This window comes from Orycteropus afer, unplaced genomic scaffold (assembly GCF_000298275.1).
Source record: "Orycteropus afer afer isolate SDZICR_OR568_19922 unplaced genomic scaffold, OryAfe1.0 scaffold00364, whole genome shotgun sequence".
NCBI lineage: Eukaryota > Metazoa > Chordata > Mammalia > Tubulidentata > Orycteropodidae > Orycteropus > Orycteropus afer.
In genome coordinates this window covers 2526089-2547948 of record NW_006921951.1, presented here as the reverse complement: position 1 = coordinate 2547948, position 21860 = coordinate 2526089, and the positions used below count along the sequence as shown (strand labels likewise).

At 40.0% G+C, this 21860-nt stretch overlaps 1 protein-coding gene across 1 annotated transcript in view; it reads right to left on the bottom strand.

Annotated features, from left to right (window-relative positions):
* Positions 1-21860, bottom strand: part of PALLD (palladin, cytoskeletal associated protein) — a 578399-nt gene that overhangs the window by 70537 nt on the left and 486002 nt on the right. Inside the window, exon 10 of the mRNA XM_007952894.2 lies at positions 7703-8362. Within this exon, the coding sequence (XP_007951085.1) occupies positions 7703-8362 (660 nt within the window). The remainder of the gene's footprint in view (positions 1-7702; positions 8363-21860) is intronic.

Below are 21860 nucleotides of genomic sequence, written 5' to 3'. Positions count from 1 at the left end.
GCAGCTGGAATGCGCCTTGAAAGCAAGAATGGCCACACTTCATCTCACCCACTTAGGTCGTGTTGTCAGAAGGAACCATTCTCCGGAGAAGGGTATTATGCATGGTAAAGTGGAGTGTCAATGAAAAAGGGGAAGGCACTCCACGAGATGCATTGACACAGTGCCTGTAACGATGGGCTCAGGTATGGCAAGGACTGTGAGGTTTGCACAGGATCAGGCAGTGTTTCATTCTGCTGTGCACAGTGTTGCTATGAGTGAGAGATGACTCGACAACACCTAACAAGAAGTCCTACTCGGTCATTGTGTAGAGCTTAGTACACAGCCATCTATAACTGAGCTGGTTCAATTCTGAGCTGCCCCTGTGGCTGAAATACTTCAACGGAACTATGACCCAGTCAAGGCAGACCTGAGCGGCCTCTCCTACTAATTTGCTGGAAAATATTTGCTCAGGATTAGATACAACTTTCTGTGGAAACTTCAAAGAGATGGGACCCTAATGAGCACAAAGACTCTGGGAAATCCCCCAGCACTTCAGGTTCTATTCCCAAACGGAAATCAACTCCATGCCAACTAGAGAATGACAAGGCCCATCTACCTGTTTCCTGCAAGACAAAGGAAAGACAGAACAATGAAATAATGTCTGCAAAGTCTAATGCAGCATTTGTCTTTTGGGTTTTTTTTTTTTTTTTTTAATTGGATACTATCTAAATGCCCAGAATAATGACTTTAAAAGTACAAATAAATTCTAAATCCATTAAAACTTTTCCTTAAGGCTCAGGTGATTTTGTTTTGTTTTGCTGCTTTTCTATAGTAGTTTCCTTTGATCAAGAAATATTAGATAACAGATTTACTAAAGAGCAACAGAGGAAATATACTCAAGGCTAAGTCACTCTACTCCCTGTCCTTGCTCAGGCTCTTTCTAGAACTCTGGGAAATCTCTTTACCTCTTGATGCCTCCACTTAAAACACAGAACGATGATAATGTCCCCACCCACCCGAGAGAGAGAGGGACAATGAGATAATGTCTACAAAGAGCTGAGTGCCTACGAAAGTTCTCATTAATACAGCTACATAAAAGCTCTTATTGACACAAGCTTTTACTTGGGACAAACCTGGGGTAACTGTTCAACAAAAGCCCTACTTATATAAAAGAAGCAATTAAGATTATAGAACATTGTAACATTGTGGCACTCACTTAAGAGAACAGATTCCAAGAATGTGAAGGTGAGCAATGAGTACAGTGCCAATCTGGTTACCCAGATGGATTTAAACTGATTCAACCTTCAGACTTAGTATAGTCACTCAGAAACCAGTAGAGGCAGAAACGCTAAACCAGACTCTGCAGCTTTTCCCTGGATGGTATTCCCAAATCCTCTGGGTTCTCACCATTTCTTAGGGCTTCATTTACAGTGTAGAGGAACAGAGTTACGGCAATGGAAACTGTAAAAATAACTATCAGCAATAATGAGGGGAGCAGGATGCATTAATTTTATAAAAGTGCAAACAGATCTCTTTCTAAGGCATGTTCTCACTACCTCTATCTGGAAGATTTAGTCAGCTTAACATTTGTGTCTGTCAACAGCTTGGAACAAGGCAGTATTTTCTCAGCCAGTGACCCCAGTAACCTTGGGGAAGAATGTAGTCACCTGAAGAAAGACACTAGAGGTACTGGATGTGAAGAAGTTCCCTAAACAGCAATCAAACAATGGCCACATACTTCTGCCTTCTTGATTTGTGGTTTATCACTAGCACCATGGTCTTTGTTCCCTGCCTTGACCTCTACTATCAAGACATGAGAAATAGAACCTTATCTTCAAGTTATTCAGAAACTTAGTTCATACCAATCTACTTTTCTACAGATTACTAAAATAATAACAGTGCTAATATAAATACACAGAGTAAAATAGCAAGTAAGGAACTGATTATTAAAAACAACAGAGATATCTGAAATTTATATTTAAGATTTTGGTAAAACAAGGCAAGTGAAAAAAAATCTATGATTTGCTACTTCACAATGTCATGTGTAATCAATTTTTTTGCTGGCACCTGACATTATATGGCAAACCACCTAACCAGAAATAACACATATAAGTGAAATGGAACATGCCACCATAATCACAAGTTACCAATGAAATATAAATGAAAGTAATTAATTTATATAACAAAACAATTAATTTGACAGTAGTTTAGCAGTTCCTACAAGTTCAAGCAATGCAATTAATCACAGCAGCCCTGAAAGGAAGACTCAATTCTTGGCAAATTATCTGAATTATTATGATGGATAAATAGGTTACATTTTTGTTTTTAATTGAGAATGTGAATGACAGGTCCCACTATATACTGGAGGAAAAATGTTTACAAAGGTATCTGTATCAAACCAAGTGTATCTGACTCAGCAACAGGAAAATTCCTTGAAGACAAAAGGTTCCATATAATAATATGGGAGTTCTGGTAGCATAGTGCCTAAGGCACTTGACTGCTCACCAGAAGGCTGGCGGTTTAAACCCACCAGCCACTCCTCGGAAGGAAGGTTGGGCAATCCTACTTCCATAGTGATACTGCCTCAGAAACCAAAGGAGGGGTCGCTATGAGTCGGGACCGACTCAACGGGAAACAACAACAACATAATAATAATTTACTTTATAAAAATTATTTATATTTTTAGCACAGAGCTAAAAATCTGCAGACTGGCATTGCCATTTATATTTTGTGTCACAACACATCTTTTGGTATAGTGCACTATAGCCATAAGATCAGAATTACTTCTCCATATTTTTATAGAAATGGCATGAACTATAGTACTCTTTGTGATAAGTATTATCACATATTTTGACCTCATCAAATGAGAAATTGTGATAGATGCTGATAAAGAACAAGTTACTTCTGTTACTTGAGTTAAGCCCTTAAAACTGCTTATCTTAAGAGAGTTTCAAAATCAAAATTAGAATAAACCACATTCTCTGCTTAAAATGATAACGGGTATGACCACCCAATCTCTTTGAAAGCTAATCTTTGATCAGCTTCTATGAGACATACTAAAACACATACTTTTCTTTTTATGAGGCAAGACTCAGTACCATTTTATAGTAAGAGAGAGCAAAAAGTGTTATGCAACAAATGCCCATTTTTTTTAAATCTCTCTAACAAGAGTAGAAAAGGCCTGGTGACCTGCTTCCAAAAATCAGCGAATGAAAATGCAATTGGAGCACCTCTACACTGAGAGAAAGGGGTGTCCACAAACGGAAATCAACTCCATGCCAACTAGTTTTAACTGTATCTTTGTAGTAAGATAAAAGAAAGAACAAGCAGAAAAGTAGCGGAGAAAGACTAAGGTTTTCCTCAGGCAAACTGACTTTCAATAGAAACCTATTATCACACATCACTGCCATACAGATTCTGCTTTTATTTAACTAACTTACTTGCATATTCATTTGACTCTGATTCTTCCAATAAGGATTGGAAAAGAAGCCAGATTTCAAATATTGTTTGTGTTGCTTTGTGCTGTCCAGTCGTCTCTGACTCATAGAGACCTTATGTACAACAGAAGGAAACACTCCCTGGTCCTGGGGTAGCCTCACAATCCTTACTATACCTGAGCCCATTGCTGTAGTCACCATGTCAATCCACATTGTTGAGGGCCTTCCCCTCTTTCACTGACCCTCCACTTTTCGATGCATGATATCCTTCTCCAAAGAATGGTCCCTTCTGACAACATGACCACAGTAGGTGAGATGAAGTCTGGCCATTCTCGCTTCCAAGGAGCATTCCAGCTGCACTTACTCCAGGACAGATTTGTTAGTTCTTTTAGCAGTCCACGGTACTTTCAGCATTCATCACCAATACCACAACTCAAAAGCATCAACCCTCCTTTGGTCTTCCTTATTCATTGTCCAGCTCTCACATCCATATGAGGTGATTGGAAATACCATGGCTTGGTTTAGGTACATCTTAGTCTTCAAGGAGATATCTTAGCTCTTCAGCACTTGAAAGAGGTCTTTTGCAACAGATCTGCCCAATGCAATATGTCATTTGATGTCTTGACTGCTGCTTCCATTGGCACTGATTGTAGAACCAAGTAATATGAAGTCTTTGACAACTTCGATCTTTTCTCCATTCATCATGATGCTGCTTATGGGTCCAGTTGTGGGGATTTTTATTTTCTTTATTTTGAGGTTTAATCCATACTGCAGACTGTAGCCTTCAATCTTCATCAGTAAGTGCTCCAAGTCATCCTCACTTTCAGCAAGCAAAGTTGTGTCAGCTACGTATCTCAGGTAGTCAATGAGCCTTCCTCCAATCCTGATGCCACATTTTTCTTCATATAGAACAGCTACTCAGATTATTTGCTCAGCATATAGATTGAATAAATATGGTGAAAAGATACAACCCTGACACACTCCCTTCCTGATTTTAAACCATGCAGTATCCCCTTGTTCTGTTCTAACAACAGCCTCCTGGTCTATGTATAGGTTCCTCATGAGTACAATTAAGTGTTCTAGAATTCTCATTCTTCTCAATGTTATCCACAGTTTGTTATGATCCACACAATCGAATGCCTTTGCATAGTCTATGAAACACAAGTAAACATCTTTCTGGTATTCTTTGCTTTGAACCAAGACTCATCTGACATCAGCTATGATATCCCTTACTTCACATCCCCTTCTGAATCCAGCTTGCATTTCTGGAAATTCTCTGTCAATATACTGCTGCAACCGTTTTGTGGATTATTTTCAGTAAGAGTTTACTTGCATGTGATATTGTTTGATAATTTCCACATTCTGTGGGATCACCTTTCTTTGGAATGGGTACCAATATGGATCTCTTCCAGTTAGTTGGCCAGGTAGCTGTCTTCCAAATCTCTAGGCATAGCTGAGGGAGTGCCTGCCTCCAGCACGACATCTGTTTGCTGAAACATCTCAATGGGTATTCCGTCAGTTCCCAGAGCCTTTTCACCCATTCCTTTAGTGCAGCTTCAATTTCTTCCTTCAGTACCATTGGTTCTTGATCATATGCTACTTCCTGAAATGGATGAACATTGACCAAATCTTTTTTGGTATAGTGCCTCTGTGTATTCTATCCATCTTCTTTTGATGTCTTCTGCATGAGACATATTGCCCATGGAATCTACAATTCGAGGCTTAAATTTTTTCCTCAGTTCTTTCAGCTTGAAAGATGCCAAGTGTGTTCTTCCCTTTTGGTTTTCTAACTCCAGGTCTGCACATTTCATTATAATTATTGACTTTGTCTTGTCAAGCTGCTTTTTGAAATTTTCTGTTTAGCTCTTTTATCTTGTCTATTCTTCCATTTGCTTTAGTTACTTTCTGTTCAAGGGCAAGTTTCAGAGTCTCTTCTGACATCCATTTTGGTCTTATCTTCCCTTCCTGTCTTTTTGATGACCTTTTGCTTTCTTCATGGATGATATTCTTGATGTCATCTCATAATTCCTCTGGTTTTTGGTCACTGGTGTTCAATGCATCAAATCTCTTCTTTAGATGGCGTCTAAATTCAGAAGGAATATTTTGGCTCTTGTGGACTTATTTTAATTGTCTTCAACTTTAACTTGAACTTGCATATGAGCAGTGGATGGTCTATTCCACAATCAGCTCCAGGCCTTGATTTGGCTGAAGATGCATATTAAGCACTTAGAATATATATATAATCGAAACTTAGGAAGTGCTTGCCAAAACAAGAAACTACTAACTGATGGTTTGCTTTTGTCAAAGCTAGACATAGCAATACTGATCTTTGAGGTGGTATTAGTATATCCCAGTAAGGGACCATGTGGTTAGAAGCGACCATTCCCTGGAGAAAGATACGCTTGGTAAGGAGGAGGGTCAGAGAAAATGGCGAAGGCCCTCAATAAGATGGACTGACACAGTGTGTACAATGATGGGCTCAGGTATGGCAAGGACTGTGAGCCTGGCGCAGGACCAGTCAGTGTTTTATTCTGTTGTACACAGGGTTGTTATGAGTTGGGGCCGACTCCACTGCACCTAACAACAACAACAACAGGAAGGGACCATTCCACTGAGAAGGATATCTGCTTGGTGGAGAATCAGCCAAAAAGGAAAGACTCTCAATGAGATGGATTGACACAGTGGCTGGAATGATGGGCTCAGGTACAGCAAGGATTGTGAGGCTTGCACAGGACCGGGCAGTGTTTTGGTCTGTTGTACATAGGGTGGCTATGAGTTGGACCTGACTGCAGGGCACCTAATAACAGGAAAGGAAAATTTTTACATATGAGCACAAATAACCTGAATTCTAAGGTCTTCTCATTTTCATTCTTTTCTAAAGTTCCTTTCTTTTCTCCAATTTTTGGCTTCTGGCAAACTATGAAGCAGAATTTCAACAAGAATTGTTGAGATATGGCAACTGGCTTGACCTCTGCTAATACTTAACTCATTTTTGAACACTTCAGTAAAATGGGTTAGTGCTAGTTTTTATTTGTTTTAACTCTTTAATAAAACTTTCCAAACACTGGTATGATACGTTTCTTTGGAAGGTTTTACTGCATTTTTGTACATCTCATCTTATTTATCCATCCCCATAATAACTCCCACTGGGTTTACCAAGACTGTAAATCTCTACACAGAGCAGCTGGTGGGTTTGAACCATGGACCTGATTTGCAGCCAAATGCCTTATCCACTGCACCACCAGAGCTCCTTATCCTCATAATTTTTCTATTTTAAAGATTTCATAGTGATGTAAGGAGGGATAAGATAACCTGCAAATTAGATAACCTGCAAATAGAAAACTGACACAGAGAAGCCATGTAATCCTCTTAGAATCACTGTTGGCCAGGAACAGGACTGGCATGATCATGTCTTCTGCTTGATTGCACATACCCTCATATATTTGCATCAACAATAGACATTTACATGTTTTTTCCCTGTTCTGATCTATCACTAGATCCAAAGGCTTATTTCTTAATTCTGTTAATTTGGGCATTTCAAAAACACTAAGTATAACCAAGGAGTTCTGGTGGCTTAGTGCCTAAGAAGGCATTTGACTGCTAACTATGAGGCTGGCTGTTCAAACCCACCAGCCATTCCTCGAAAGGACGACTGGGCAATCTACTTCCGCAGAGAAACAGCCTCAGAAACCCAAAACCCAAGGAGGCGGTCGCTGTGAGTCAAGACCAGCTAGATGGCAGTGAGGTTTTTTTTTTTTTTTTTGGGGGGGGGGAGTGAGTAAAACAAAGTGGCTTAATAAAAAAGCCACTACAATTCTGTTAGAATTACTATTTATGAATCTTAAGTAATATGTTCTGGTGGCAAAGGCATGGGTTTTGGAGTTAGACATGGATTCAAATCCCAATTTAGTGGCTGTGTGACCTTGGGCGAATTATTTGACTGGAATGCTCCTCAGTTGCCAGTGAGACAATGATAACTCTTAGGAATGTTATAAAATAATAAATGTAAAAACGGTAGCTAATGCCACTATCATTGTCATAATTATCAAGAGCATTGTGCACATTTTGCATAGCTCCTGATCTTAATTTTTTAATTAGGAGAAAAAGTTTTTATCTTAATAATGATAAGGTAATTATGGAAGAATAGCCTGGTAAACTTGCTCGGATAAAACTCAGAAACTGGACAGAGGGAAACGTGTAAGCGTATGGCGCAGGGCGCACGTTTATAGGTGGTGTGTGGGAGCTGTATTGCCCCATTGTAGGCAGAGGCGTGCGCTGTCACTCACGCGGGGGTGACGCCCTTGGGCAGCCCCAAGGCGTTGACTGCGACGGGCTGTGGCTGCGGTTGCGAGGGCAGCAAGGAGCTGAGGAAGACGGCGGGCGTCTGGCTATGGCCATAGCGGGTGGCGGGTGAGGAGCAGTGGGAGCCCAGGCTTGTCAGCGGAGGTGGCGGTGATGGCAGCGGGAACACGTCGGGCACCGGGAAGGCCGTCGTGGGGCTGAAGACCGGGGGCGGCGGCGGCGGCAGCGGGGGAGACGGCGAGGACGGGCCCCACGGAGCCTCGGCTTCGGCGCCTAAGGGCTGCGCGAAGGGCGGCACCGGTGCGCGGCCGAACTGCTTCAACGTCGGGGACATGGGAGACGGAAGGCTGGAGGAGCTGGGACTGGAGGCCGGCGTGCCGTGGCCGGACGCGGGGCCTAGGTTCTGCGCGGCGATGAACTGCTTGGGGCGCGCATAGTTGAAAGAGCCGGAGGACTGCATGGCGGGGGCAGAGCGGGAGGCGAGCGTGCTCATGGGCTCCGGGGAGGCAGGCGACGCGCAGGCCGCGAGCTCGGGGAAGGCGGGCGGCGGCGGGAAGGGCGGCGAGGGCGGCGCGCTCCGCGGGGCGCTGGCCTCCTGTTCCAGGCGTATTTGGTTCTGGAGTTGCTGTATTTTCAGAGGGTCCCTGGGGGAAGACAGAAAAGCGACATCTTCAGAGAGTGAGACAGAAGGTTCATTTTAGATTGTGTGTTTATTCCGGCTCCAAAGCATACCCAAGTGATTTGGGCACAGTTAATAGTATGGAGTTATGTTGTCGTTAATTAACTTTGGATGAAGGTCAAAATCAAGTTATGATTGGTTTATCTCAAAGTCAAACTTAAGTTTTAACCAAGATGATCCAAACCAGTTTACAAATCGTGATGGGTATTGGAAATTGTGTCGGACTTCCAGGAGCCATAATTCATTTAAACAGAATTAGAACTATTAGGAGAAAATTTTTGACATAAATTTTCAGCCTTATCAAAAAGGTAGGCTTTTTTTTTTTAAAGAGTTTTATCAGAACTAGAAAGTCAAAAGAAAAAAAAACCCAAAACACTTGACAAGTTATTTTTGGCAGTTTTAGCTCTGGCGGCAGAGTGCCCAAGGCATTTGACTGCTAATCAGAAGACAGGGTTCAAACCCAGCAGCCACTCCTCCCGAAGGAAGATTGGGCAATCTACTTCTGTAGAGATTGCCTCGGAAACCCAAGGAGGGGTCCCTGTGAGTCAGGGTTTAGGTTAGTGCAATTTGCCTACTTCAGTGTTGTCAACTCTGCATCCAATAAATACCACAGCCTGATTTTTCTGAGGATCCCCTTTATCTCTACATCCCCCCCAAAAAGCCTATATGCAAAATTTTTGTATTAAACTCTGAATTGCAAATTACTTACACAAACCTGAATTTATAGCAATATTTTGTGCCATGTCCAAAACACATACATGCAAAGAGTTCCTTAAATATTTTCTGAATATTTAGAGGTAGTCTGAAATTTAGTTTTTTTAAATGATAAAAGGTGGTGAGGAGCTAGCACTTTGTTAACATTAGCTAAAATCTCATTCTATTTCGCTCAAAAGTTTTCCTGTTTAGCTCAATTGTATATCCAAGATGTTTATCTCAAATAAACAGTGACCAATGGGTATCAAAAGAAAGTTCAGCAGAAGGTGGCACTGTAACAAGCAGATACAACAGGAGATGAACAAGAATAATTCCACGAATAAGCAAGTTATGCTTCTAACTTTAAATCTCTTAAAACTAAAATATAAAACCCAAAACGTTCTTACCTACAGTCATTTGATCTTCAAAACTCAAGTTTTCAGAAACTCAAAGTAATAAAAGGAATTGAAGCTACTGATAAAAAGTAAAAATAATAATAAAAAAAGATTTAGATCTGTTATAAAGAATTATTAGATGTGGGAACATAAAGCAAAGAAGTTAAAAATGCCTTCCTGTACCTATTACTCTCTTAAATATCAAGTCAAACAATTACCCTTAAATCCATGAAAAGTCAGACTAAAGAAACAGTAGAGGTCTTTCCATTTTCTTTAGAGCTGGAAAGTATAAAGGGAAGATGGTTCTATATGCTTAATGTGTGCAAAATATTGAATATTCCAACAGCAAAGGGCCCTAGGGGATGGTCTCATGTAGTCACCTGCCACACCCAAGGCTGGCGGTTCAAACCTACCAGCTGCTCCTCCAGGTATCCGGGCCATCTCTTTAGGAGCTCTGTGCCTAAGGCACAGAGCATAGTGCCTAAGGCTCTTCACTGATAACCAGAAGGCTGGCGGTTCAAACCCACCAGCCAGTCCTTGGAAGGAAGGCTGGGCAATCTACTTCCATAGTGACACTGCCTCAGAAACCCAAGGAGGGGTCGCTATGAGTTGGGTCCGACTCGATGGCACATAACAACAGCAAAGACCTTTGTGGAGTCCTGTTGAACTTGATTTGAGTGTCTTAAAAGCAGCCATGCTCCTGCCAGGAATCACCAGATGTCTGTGTGGTTTGGGTAGACTGTCCAGTACATGTGCTTCTGCATTCTTGTATTTAAGGCTGGTCCTGGAATAGAACTCATAAAAACCACTCACCAGCCCTAAAACCCATTATCTAGCACTCTCGTTCTGAATCTCCAAATGTTGTCTTCTAATCTCCCTTTATCATCTTTGTTTTTAAATTTTAAAAAATATTTCTTAGCTATGGCAAAATATATCCAATTCCTGGAATGTTTATCATCAACACTCTTCAACTGACCTGTTCACCCATATTGGTTGTGCTCTGTTGTAGCCCTCCTCAAAGGCAAAGGTATTACTCTCCTACCCTGTGCCAGTCTGGGCTACAGCTGTGTTTTGAGGTATTTTAAGTTTGGCCTGACATCAGCAAATAGTTGTGTGTGGTGGCTCGGCCTAGGCTGCTACGGGCATGCCTTATATTTGATGTGACAGTTCCTCTGCCCCAGGATTAGGGAGTGGCTCCTGAGAAGTCTTCAGGAAAGCCCAGACTACCACTTTATTGGTTCTTTCTCCACAGAGTCAGGTCTACTCATTCTGGCATTAAAAAGATTACCCAAACTCTGTAACCCAAGCTGGCTTAAAGCTACAGAGGTGCTATATCACAGTTTGAGCCATTATTAACATAGCATTTCACACACAAAAAAGAATATGCTTTCTAGTGATTTGACTGCTAGTGTAGATTGCAATGAAGACCTTAGCCTACAGTTCCCACTTTCCCCAGTTTTTCAGTGGTTCAGCACTGGGTGAGGAATGTAATATGAATGTAGGGTATTAAAAGTGATGGAGAAGAGAAAGCAAAGACAGTATTTTGAATCTTCAAGTGTCTAACTTGATTTCTGTAGAAAACAGATACATACATTATATATATATATATATATACACATACTTGTTTTGTTTTGTTTTGTTTTTTCAAATGCCTGAGTTAAACAGATCTGAAACCTGGATTCTGAAATGACAAAAAGCACAATTGAAAAGGGTTTTCTCAATTCTCATTAAGCTATTTTTATAAAAGCTTATTTTCAGAGATAGAAATGTACCAGCAAGACAAGATTGCCTGTGCCCTTTGGATATTACTTAAAAACTATTTGTTATAAAAATCCATTGTATTTCTGGTTTCCCCTTTTCTTTCTACTGTCTAACCTCTGAAAATGAAACAAGGAAATGAAACATAACTGAACCTCTTGAAAATACTGTATAAAGGTTGAAAAATTAGGCTAAGAGTTCTAGACACCTCTAGTTGCAAGTACACTTTGTAACCACTGTTTAAGTCTTATTGTTTAACTATCTCATTGTCTTTCATTTTGCACAACTGCTTCATTAAATTCCTCCCAGTTGTTTTTTTTCCTTCTCCCCATCAGACTTGCAATTCAACAGGTCTAACAAACATCCTACTTTTACCCCTCCCTTCAATTCTAAAGATTTCAATAATCAAGGAAATAAGATTGTCCAGACTTTTTGGTGTGTACATATTGCAGATTGGACTGTCCATTTGCAAAAAGAGAAAATGGAGTTTTAAGTATCCTGGTTAAAGTCACAGAGCAAGTTACCTGCAGAACCAGGTTAGAACCTCTGGCTCCTTCCACTATACCAGGCACATCAACATAAATAACTTTGGCCTCCTGTGTCATTTAAAAACAAAACTGTGGCCTTATTTTCCTCCTAATGGGAGCTCTGGTAGCATAGTGGCTAAAGCACTTGACTGCTAACCAGAAGGCTGGCAGTTCAAACCTACCAGCCACTCCTCGGAAGGAAGGTTGGGCAATCCTACTTCCGTAGTGATACTGCCTCGGAAACCCAAGGAGGGGTCGCTATGAGTCGGGGCCGACTCGAGGGCACATAACAACAACAACAACAACAATGACTTTCCAGTGTCCTTAGGTGGCACAAATGGTTCGTGTTCAATGACTAACCTAAAGCTTGGTGGTTCAAACTTACCCAGCGGTGCTACGGAAGAAGGGCCTGGTGATCTCCTATGAAGATTGCAGCCAAGAAAACCCTATGGAGCAGTTCTACTCTGTGACATATGGAATCACCATGGGTTGGAATCCATGCCACAGCAATGGGTTTAAGGACTTTCCTTACCCTTAGGCTCCTTGCAGCCATAGCGCACCCAGGGCTCATCAGTCAAGGTTTGGTTTTACATATTAAAGAATACCTGACTTCGAACTTAACTCTTTTCAGGATGAAATGGTGCAAAAATGAGAAAGCCTTAGTGGTTTAGCAAATATGTATATAAATATTAACTCAAAAGATTCCTCTCCTTCATCATGGAAAATCAAGAACCCTTCTCCCCACAACCCCAATACGTTGCACAAAGCTTTCAACAGAACAGTTTTACAGAGAATAGAATGGGGCAAATATTTAGATTTGACAGATTAAAAAAAAAAAAAAAAGGGAGATCTAGAACCCAATTTACTTTGCAATTCAACAATCTCTCCTTTCACTAGATTAAAATAACCTTGGAAAAAGTAACCAGGCTTAAAACACAGATTAGGAATCCCAATCAACAGTGCATCCAGGTGAAAAAGGATAGATTTGGAGTTGGACTGTCCTGGATCCTTGGAACCCCGTTAGTTCCTCCAGCTACTAGCTGGGGGTCACTGTGAGGATTGAATGAGCACAGTGCCTAACCAAGGTGGAAGAGAGATCTTTATAAAATGTGGACAATGTTTCACTGACTGCAGGGGTTTTTTTCTCCTTACCTCATGCCAGTGTAAGGAGCAGGCCAGGGAACAGCAGTGGTGGAAAGGAGAGAATGGGTAGGGAGGGGAACTGGCTATAGAAGGGAGTGAGCTGCCAGATGAGCTAAGACCTCTTCACAGCTGCTCCTCCCCCTTCTCCTGATCACAAACCTATCCCATGGGAAATGGCGTTCATTGTATGGCGAGCACTGGGTGACTCATTTACAACAACCCCAGGAGGAAGATATTATTATCCCCCTTTTCTTATTCCCCAGAGATTAGAAAGGTCAAGTAACTTGTCTAACAGCACTCAGCTAATAAGTGGAAGAATCTGGATTTTAAGAGCTGGTAAACTCCAAAACCTGGGGCTACTCATTGCTCATGTAACAAAAATGTTTATTAAAATGTTAGCTATTATTGACACAGATCACCTTTTCTCTGGGGAACTGCAGTCTAAGCTCAAAATATATGAAAGTAATGTTCTAGAAAACAACTTTTATGTGAATTGGAAATTTCCAGTATGTCTGTCTGGAGCATGTCTGGATGGCAAGAAGCAATTTATCCCCTGCTTGTACTAATAAAGACTATTTATAATTGTATGGAAGACTTCTTCTGTAGCGATATTGCCTTGGAAACCCACGGAGGGGTCGCTATGAGTCGGATCTGACTCCATGGCAGTGAGTTTGGTTTGGTTTGGTTTGGAAGACTTCTTGGGATCATAGTGCTGGAAAATAGTTTTACTTTAAAAATAAATACGTTGTTTGTTTATATGTATTATTTTATATATATTATATTCTCTCTCTATAAAATATATATAATTACATATATATGATATATTACATATATATATAATATAGGAGCTCTGATAGTGTAGTGCCTAAGGCATTTGACTGCTAATCAGAAGGCTGACGGTGCAAACCCACCAGCCACTCCTCAGAAGGAAGATGGGGCAATCTACTTCTGTAGTGATACTGCCTCGGAAACCCAAGGAGGGGTCACTATGAGTCGGGTCTGACTTGACAGCACATAACAACAACAACAAATACATATATTATTTAATCTTTGATTGTGTGATACAAAACAGTTGCAATACTGCACCCTCTGGGCTGTGGGCCCCTCTTATTCTGCTATTTATAAGCATTTTTAAGACAATGACTGTGACTTTCAGCATCTTCACAATACCCAACTGAATATGAAACATGGCGGACACATCACTGTCAATGACAATAATGGTGATGATGATTTTTTTTTCTTGTGATTTGGGTTAAAGTTTATGGAGCAAATTCATTTTCCATACAACAGTTCAAACACATTTTGTTTCATGACATTGATTACAATCCCATAATGTAACATCTCTCTTCTCACTTCCTCCCGGTGGTTACTTTTTTTTGTGTCCTTCTTTCATATGCATTACTGATCTCTGAGCTACCTCCCAGAGCAAATACTGCCCTTCTGATCTCCCTTGGTTGACTGTTCTAAGGAATGCACCTCCCTGGTGGAAAAATTCACCTTACCTGGCTGTCTATTGTTTGGCTGGAAGCCACTGCAGTAAGTTCAATTCCAAGCCCAAAGGGTGAATAGGAGCCATAGTTTAGGGGGTTTCACCAGTAACATTGCTATTTTAATGATTATTTTAAACTGTTAATTTCTGCTTGCGATTTCTGTACCCCACTGGGCTCATCAGGTATATTCAGTAAGACAATCCTACACGAGTAGGGCCCCATACTGGACTGGCAAATTTTAAGAAATTTCAAATGAAGGCAGCTAGGTGAATTAGGGGGAAAGCTGTTGGCTATACTCACAAATAATTCCTCTCTGGGACTAGCTTAGTGTCTTATGCATAAGAATTCAATATATGAAACAATTTTGGGAACATACAAAACAGAGTATAAAGTTCTTACAAGAGCTTTGGTGCATGTAGTGCTGATAAAGTTCCATCTATGCCTTCACTATATTACTATTTCAATTGTCTTGCTCTTGCTCTATAATTCATGACCCTACATTTATGTCTTCATATCATAGAAACTAGGTCCACTGGGAAAGGGTCAATATCTAACAACTGCTTTTGTTTAGCATTAACTAATTATTGCCTTTGGTACCAAAAAACCCCAATTCAGAATGAATTAAAGATCAAAGAATGAGTCTTTATAAAGACAACCTATATCATTTTGCAATATATATACTAAGCCATTGATATATTAAGTCAATTCTGATTATAGCAATCCTATAGAACAGTGCAGAAGTGCTCTATAGGGTTTCCAAGGTTGTAAATCTTTATGGAAGGTGGCTGCCTCATCTTTCTCTGATGGAATGGCTGGTGAGTTTGAACTGCTGACCTTTTTCGGTTAGCAGCCAAATGCTTTAACCATTTTGCCACCAGAGTTCCTTTGCCTTTGGTAAAAGGTATATAAATCACAATATTCAGAACAATCATTTACACAATAAAAATAAGTTAAAGGGAAAAAAAAAAAAACAAACAAACAAGTGCTGTCGAATCAGTTCTGACTCACGGTGACTCGCTGCATATAAGCCAAATGAGAATGCATTTCATTGAGTTTAGAGAAGTTATGAAGCATGAATTCAAATAAATCCCTCTAGGGTTGGGCTGTGGCGGGGGAAGGCAAAGATAAAACTTAGACTTGCTACAAAGTACTATAAACAAAGGAATGTTCAAATCAAAATTCACCACTGTGTGTATGGGCTTAATATATATATTGCAAAATGATACAGGTTTTCTTTATAAAGACTAATTCTTTGATCTTTATTTCATTCTGAGCCCTTTGCAAATCACACTGACTCTTTAGACATGGCCAGGACTGAACACAATTAATTACAGAGGAGGGTTCAAGGGAGAAGTGACCTGAGTGAAATCAGCACACGACTTGAGCCTCCTTTAGAAAGACTTGTCCTTTTGCACTTAGAATTAGAACTGCCTTTGGCTCTGCCACAGAAAAACAGTAGCTCTTTATGTCTTAATACATAAAGTTGATCTCTATTCGAAGTCATTCCACGAACCATGAGAAAGAGAGCGAGCGAGCGATTGCTGAGCAATTCATAATCCTCCTGAGAACCTCCGTGGAAAATCAAAGGATGGCCGTGTCTCTTCTGTAGCACAAGGAATAAGCACTAAGAAGTTGGAAGACTGTTCTGTTAAGGGTCAGTACAGACATGAACCATTCCTCAGAAGTTGAATCCTGCAGCTGGCTCCCCAGATGTAGAGAATTATCCTATAGAAGGTCTGTGGAGATCCAACCCTCTGTGGGGTAAATGGGCATTTTGGCTCTGCAAAGGATGCAGGATGTAGTCCAAAGCATTCATAGCTCCCCAAGAGAAAAGGCCTTGGACCCTGGGATAAATTGCATGAGATAAAGGATGGGCTTTAATGGTGTTTGTGTTTGTGATGCGCCAGAAGAATCTGAATGACATGGATCACTGGCCTTTCAGCCTCAGCCTCTCTTTTAGGAGGAATGAGAGGTCAGGCTTTAAAAGCATGAACTCCACCATCACTGTTAAATGCCTTAAATAATTTTCATTTCTATTGCTGCAAAAGCTAATGAGAACAGCAGGAAGATATTAGCTGCTGATTTTTAGAAAAACTACACTAATTTAATAGACATTGAAAGGAAAGGAATTAATATGGATTGTTGCCAATTGAAAATGTTTGGCATTAATTGTGAACATGGACAAAGTACGCTTTTGGAGAAAAATCTGTTTTTCAACCTTTTCTGTCAATACTTGAGGCAAAATCAATGATCTCATTTCTAATTGAAATACCAAAGAAAAGCTCTCTGTGAGACAGATGTTGAAGAACTTTAAGATTGTAGCATAAAATTTCTTTAAGGTTTTGAACAATTGAAAAAATAAAAAGATACTTAATTGTATCACAATGAAATAAAGAATCTGGCACATTTTTAGGTTTCATATGGCTAATGTTAAGGAGCTCTGGTAGCATAATGCCTAAGGCATTTGACTGCTAACCAGAAGGCTGGCAGTTCAAACCCACCAGCCACCCCTCGGGAGGAGTATTAGGCAATCTATTTCCATAAAGGTTTACTGTCTCAGAAACCTAAAGGGGGTCTCTATGAGTCGGAACCAACTCGACAGCAGTGAGTTTTTTTTTTTTTTTTTTTTGAAACTCTATGGGGCAGTTCTACTCTGTTGTGTAAGGCCAGTATGAGTTGGAATTGACTCCATGGCAGTGGGTCTGATTTTTGGTTTGACTCACCATGTTTCCACTGTACATAAAGCACACGCCAGCAGTTCTCTCAATTCTCTGCCCTCAAAACACTTTCTTTATTGCCAGACTCTTTCTACTCATATGTAACATATTCTACAAGTACTTGCTGAATTTAAATCTCCAGATTTCTCTGAAGTATGAAATTATCTGTTCCGTCAATCTACCACAGCAGGAATATGTTGTTGCATTTTTTAAAAGGCGTAATCTTAGAGACCAAGCCACTATTATATAAGTAATTAACATGTAAGAACTGAATTAACCAAATAATGTTCAAGTATTAAGGAGATTCAGTTCTACTACTAGTTTCTTATGACTTTGGAATCATCCCTTTATGCTGTCTGGGATTGTTTCTCAAAATGCATAACGTAATATCTATAAAGTCCTAATAAGCTTTTAGGTTTTATGATTCTTGCTCTTTAACCCTGTAATATTTAAACATCATAAATTAAAGGAACTAGTAAACCACCAACCAAGTCTAAGCATAGTGTTCATTTATATACATACATTAACAATATTCTGCATATGCTGTTCTTAGGCCCATTTCAACTGCTTCTGAAAATGCAGCATCATGTTTTGGTAAACAGAAATGGATTTTAAAGGCATTAGAGAGGTAGACTAAACTAATTCCATGGTTCTTCTTATAAAGGGAAGAATGTTTTTGTACTATGAATAATCATCACCTAATCTGTTAACATTAGTTTATTCTTTTTTCCCTTATAGCAGCTTTACCTACAGATAAATTCCAACCAGAAGCAGAGAAAAATACATTTACAGTTTTGTGTTTCTCAAAACAGTTTCTGTGGGAGTTAGAATTGCTATAATATTCACCCTTAAAGAAATACGTGAACTGTTTTAGTGATTTAGTAACTGCTGTTCTGTTAATAAAAATCTTTTTGATTCTTTGGCCTGATTTTATGTATTTTAAAAAACAATAATTTATTTTCTTTCGATATAAAGATACATGCACATGATCCGTACTCCAGCAGTCCCATTCCTTCTCCTTGTGCTCATTCTTGACATCTCTGGAGCATATGACTGTATGATCTCCTGTCCCCTCTTTCTTGAACCACGCTTCTCCTTTGCCATCCCTAGCACAACTATCCTTGTTCTTCTATGTCTGATATTGTGCCTTATTTCCCTCACTGGTTCTTTTTCAGCTCTCTAAATATGGATGTGTCACCAAGATATAAACTGCTTTACTACTCTCTATTTGCACACAGAATCAACTGCATCACCATGACTCCCTAATCTTTATCTCTAACCCAGACTTTAGTCCTGAATTCCAATTCCTATTATTTATTTCTGTATACAAACATACTATCACTTCAAACTTGTTGTTCTTGTGTTTGCCATTGAGTCAGATCTGACTCATAGCAACCTCTCCGTGGGTTTCCAAGGCAGTATCACTATGGAAGTAGATGGCCCAACCTTCCTTCCAAGAAGTGGCTAGTGGGTTTAAGCCACCAGCCTCTGGTTAGCAGTCAGATGCCTCAGGCACTTCGCCACCACAGCTCCCTTCATACTTGTTGTTGTTGTTATATGCCATCGAGTCGGACCCGACTCATAGCGACCCCTCCTTGGGTTTCTGGGGCGGTAGGTATCATTATGGAAGTAGATTGCCCAACCTTCCTTCCGAGGAGTGGCTGGTGGGTTTGAACCTCCAGCCTTCTGGTTAGCAGTCAAGTGCCTTAGGCACTATGCTACCAGAGCTCCCCCCTTCAAACTTAGCATGTCTAAAATAGAGTCCCTGTTACCCTTAATCTAAGTTCTCCTCCTACTAATGTCTGATAGTTGATATGGCCAAAATGAACATAAAAATACCAAACGAGATGGTCTGATAGAGACTGTGGCTCTTAGATACCCTTCAAGCCTCGAACTGAATGTATTCACAGGAAACAACTTTCAGCCAAACAACAGAAAGGCCTATAAAGTGAATAACACCAGGGAGGAATGTACTCCTTAGAATAATCAACCACTGGAGACCAAAAGGGCAGCACTTGCCCCAAAACAAAGCTCAGAGGGCAGGAAAGAAGGACAAATGCAAATGAGAACCAAGAGAGGAAGGGGGAAGAGTGCTATTACCTTGAGGGGATTCCAGCCGGTATTATGAAACAAAATATGTATAAATTGTTGAACAGGAAACTAATATGCTCTGTAAAGTTTTACCCAAATTACAATTGAAAAAAACCCACCAAACATAATAAATTAATGAAACCAACCAAATATGGCCAAAACAATCCCAACAGTCCTAATAATTTGACCTCCAATTATTGCTCTGTGTCCACTTTATCACTCCTTCTTCCCAAACTCTCCTTGAGTTTTCCTCCTCTTAGATTCCACTTCTGTACTGTCCTCTTTCAGAAGACCCATCCCTGTCAATTTCTCTTCATCCTTTTGTGCCCAGTTCAATTTCTATCTGTTCTTGCAGCCCTCCTAACAACATCTAGTAGTAACTTCTCTCCCCTCCAAACTGTTCCACAGGGGGGTATGGCACTCTCAGGGTTTGACAGTGGGCAATTTTCTTCTCACTCTCACAGATCAGATCTCCCAGAGCCAAACTTGTGGTCTTGGTATTTTCTTAATGATTACCACAGGGGGCAATGATGGGTCAGTGGTAGAATTCTGCATTCTACCCATCTGTTTTTATTGCTGAACAGGTTTCAGTGAAGCTTCTACCCTAAAATGGATTAGAAAGAAAGGTCTGGTGGATCACAACGGTCCAATCTGCCATTAATCATGGAGATGATGCAGGACTGGGCTGCTTTTCGTTCAGTTGTGCATGGGGTCTCCATGGATCAGGGGCTGACTCCATGGCAGCTAACAATGATTACTACAATGCTTTGTGAAGAGATGTCACTAAACATCTTTTAAGAGATTGCCAGCTGTCTTTTTATGTAGAATATGGGAGAGGGAAATGTGTCTTATAATGTGACTTGTTGCATGGCAGTAAGAGAAGATATAGATGTCTTTATGTACATATCCATCACAGCACTCATAATGACAATTCTTACAGTTCTGCTTTTCTTGTCTCCACAACATGAAACTCCCATCCACAAAATGAGATTGTTTGGGAACCTGGTAAGGCAGTTCCTAATCTGGCATCTGTGAGGCACTCTATCATGTTCCAGGCAGTGGCAGCCTGTACCAGTGCCCACTTTCCATTTTATTTGGTTATTGGTCAAAAACTATCAAGTTTATGTTTACCTTGAGGAAAAGTGCTTCAGGGATATTTTCAGTACTTGGTGAGAACTTTAGTCATCTCTAGGCAATTCTTTTCTTAGATAGGGCTCATTTTTCCCATCACTGCAATGTTCGACAGTCATCTTTTCAAAGCATAGACTGTATCCTCAGATAACAAAGTTGTTCCCTTTATGGAAAGAGGAAATGTTTTTCTTTTGTGTGTCCATTGTGCAGCAGCTCATAAAGAGTGTGACCAACAAGGCCACACTGAATGCCTGCATTGGGGCTGGTATTTAAGGCTTGATGTCTGTCTGGAACTTTGCCTTGATGCCTGGACTTGTTTTTCAAATGTTGTAGTAGCACTGTCAGGAGTTCCTAATGGCTAATACTAAATTAAAGAATGTGTAGGTGGGGTCATGCTTTACTTCTGGAAAGGGGATGAAGCCACTGATTGATGACATGGCAGCAAGTATTCACAACAGCAATTAATGACTCAATAGGAGGTGGAAAGGTGAAAGAGTTCTTTTTTAAAATCAGTTTCCTGAAACTCTAAGTACAGTGGACATCTATTTTTATTATTTACCATTCTTTCCTTAACCTGGGAACAGCATACTTCTCTCCCTTTGGCCAGGCCAATCATGACCCTTCCCTAAGGTTTTTCATACTAAAGATGGGAGGAAAACGTGATCTTCATCACTTAATGGCCAACTAAAAGGATGACATTTTCCAGAGTTACTGGTAGCTATGGAAAAACCTCCAAGAAAGAAGCCAATGCATTAAAAGAAGCCAAGCTCAGAAACAGGAAAGGAGGAAAAGATAGTCAAAATCAGGATGCTATTTGAGTACCAATGAAGGTGCTCTGGTGGCACAGTGAGTTAGGCATTTGGCTGTTAACCAGAAGGTTGGTGGTTCAAACCCACGAGCAGACCTCAGGAGGAAGATGAGGCAATCTACTTCCATAAAAATTTACAGGCTTGGAAACTCAACAAGTTGGAATTGACTGAGTTGATGGCAGTGGGGAAAAAAAGATGCCAATTAGACAACCATTACATCAGTTTTATCTCTGAATTCCATCTTTTTTTTTGCTTAAGTTAGTTCAAATGATCTAACTTAACTAAATATTCTTGGAGATGAATGAGTTCATTTTCTGTATTTTGTAGATATAAAAACAGAGGCATAGAGAGATTAAGTAATTACACAATATTATTAGCTGGTTAGTGCTAAAGACCTGACAAGAATATCTTGGTGGTAAGAACAATATTAAAAAATAATTTAATAGCAATTTCTGAAGTTGATAAATCAATAAATGGATGTTCATAATGTTGTGAAAGAAACCATAAGAATGAAAAAAAAAAAGTTAAAAAGCAGTTCTCTCTGGAGAGAAAGACTGGAATGCGGTAGAAGGAATTCCTTTATTTTTGTATTTTATATTCTTATATATTGTTGGAATTTTTTTTACAATGTGCATGTATTATTTTTATAACAAAAATTAATATAATGGTTAAAATTACTTGTTGTTGTTATGTGCCGTCGAGTCAGACC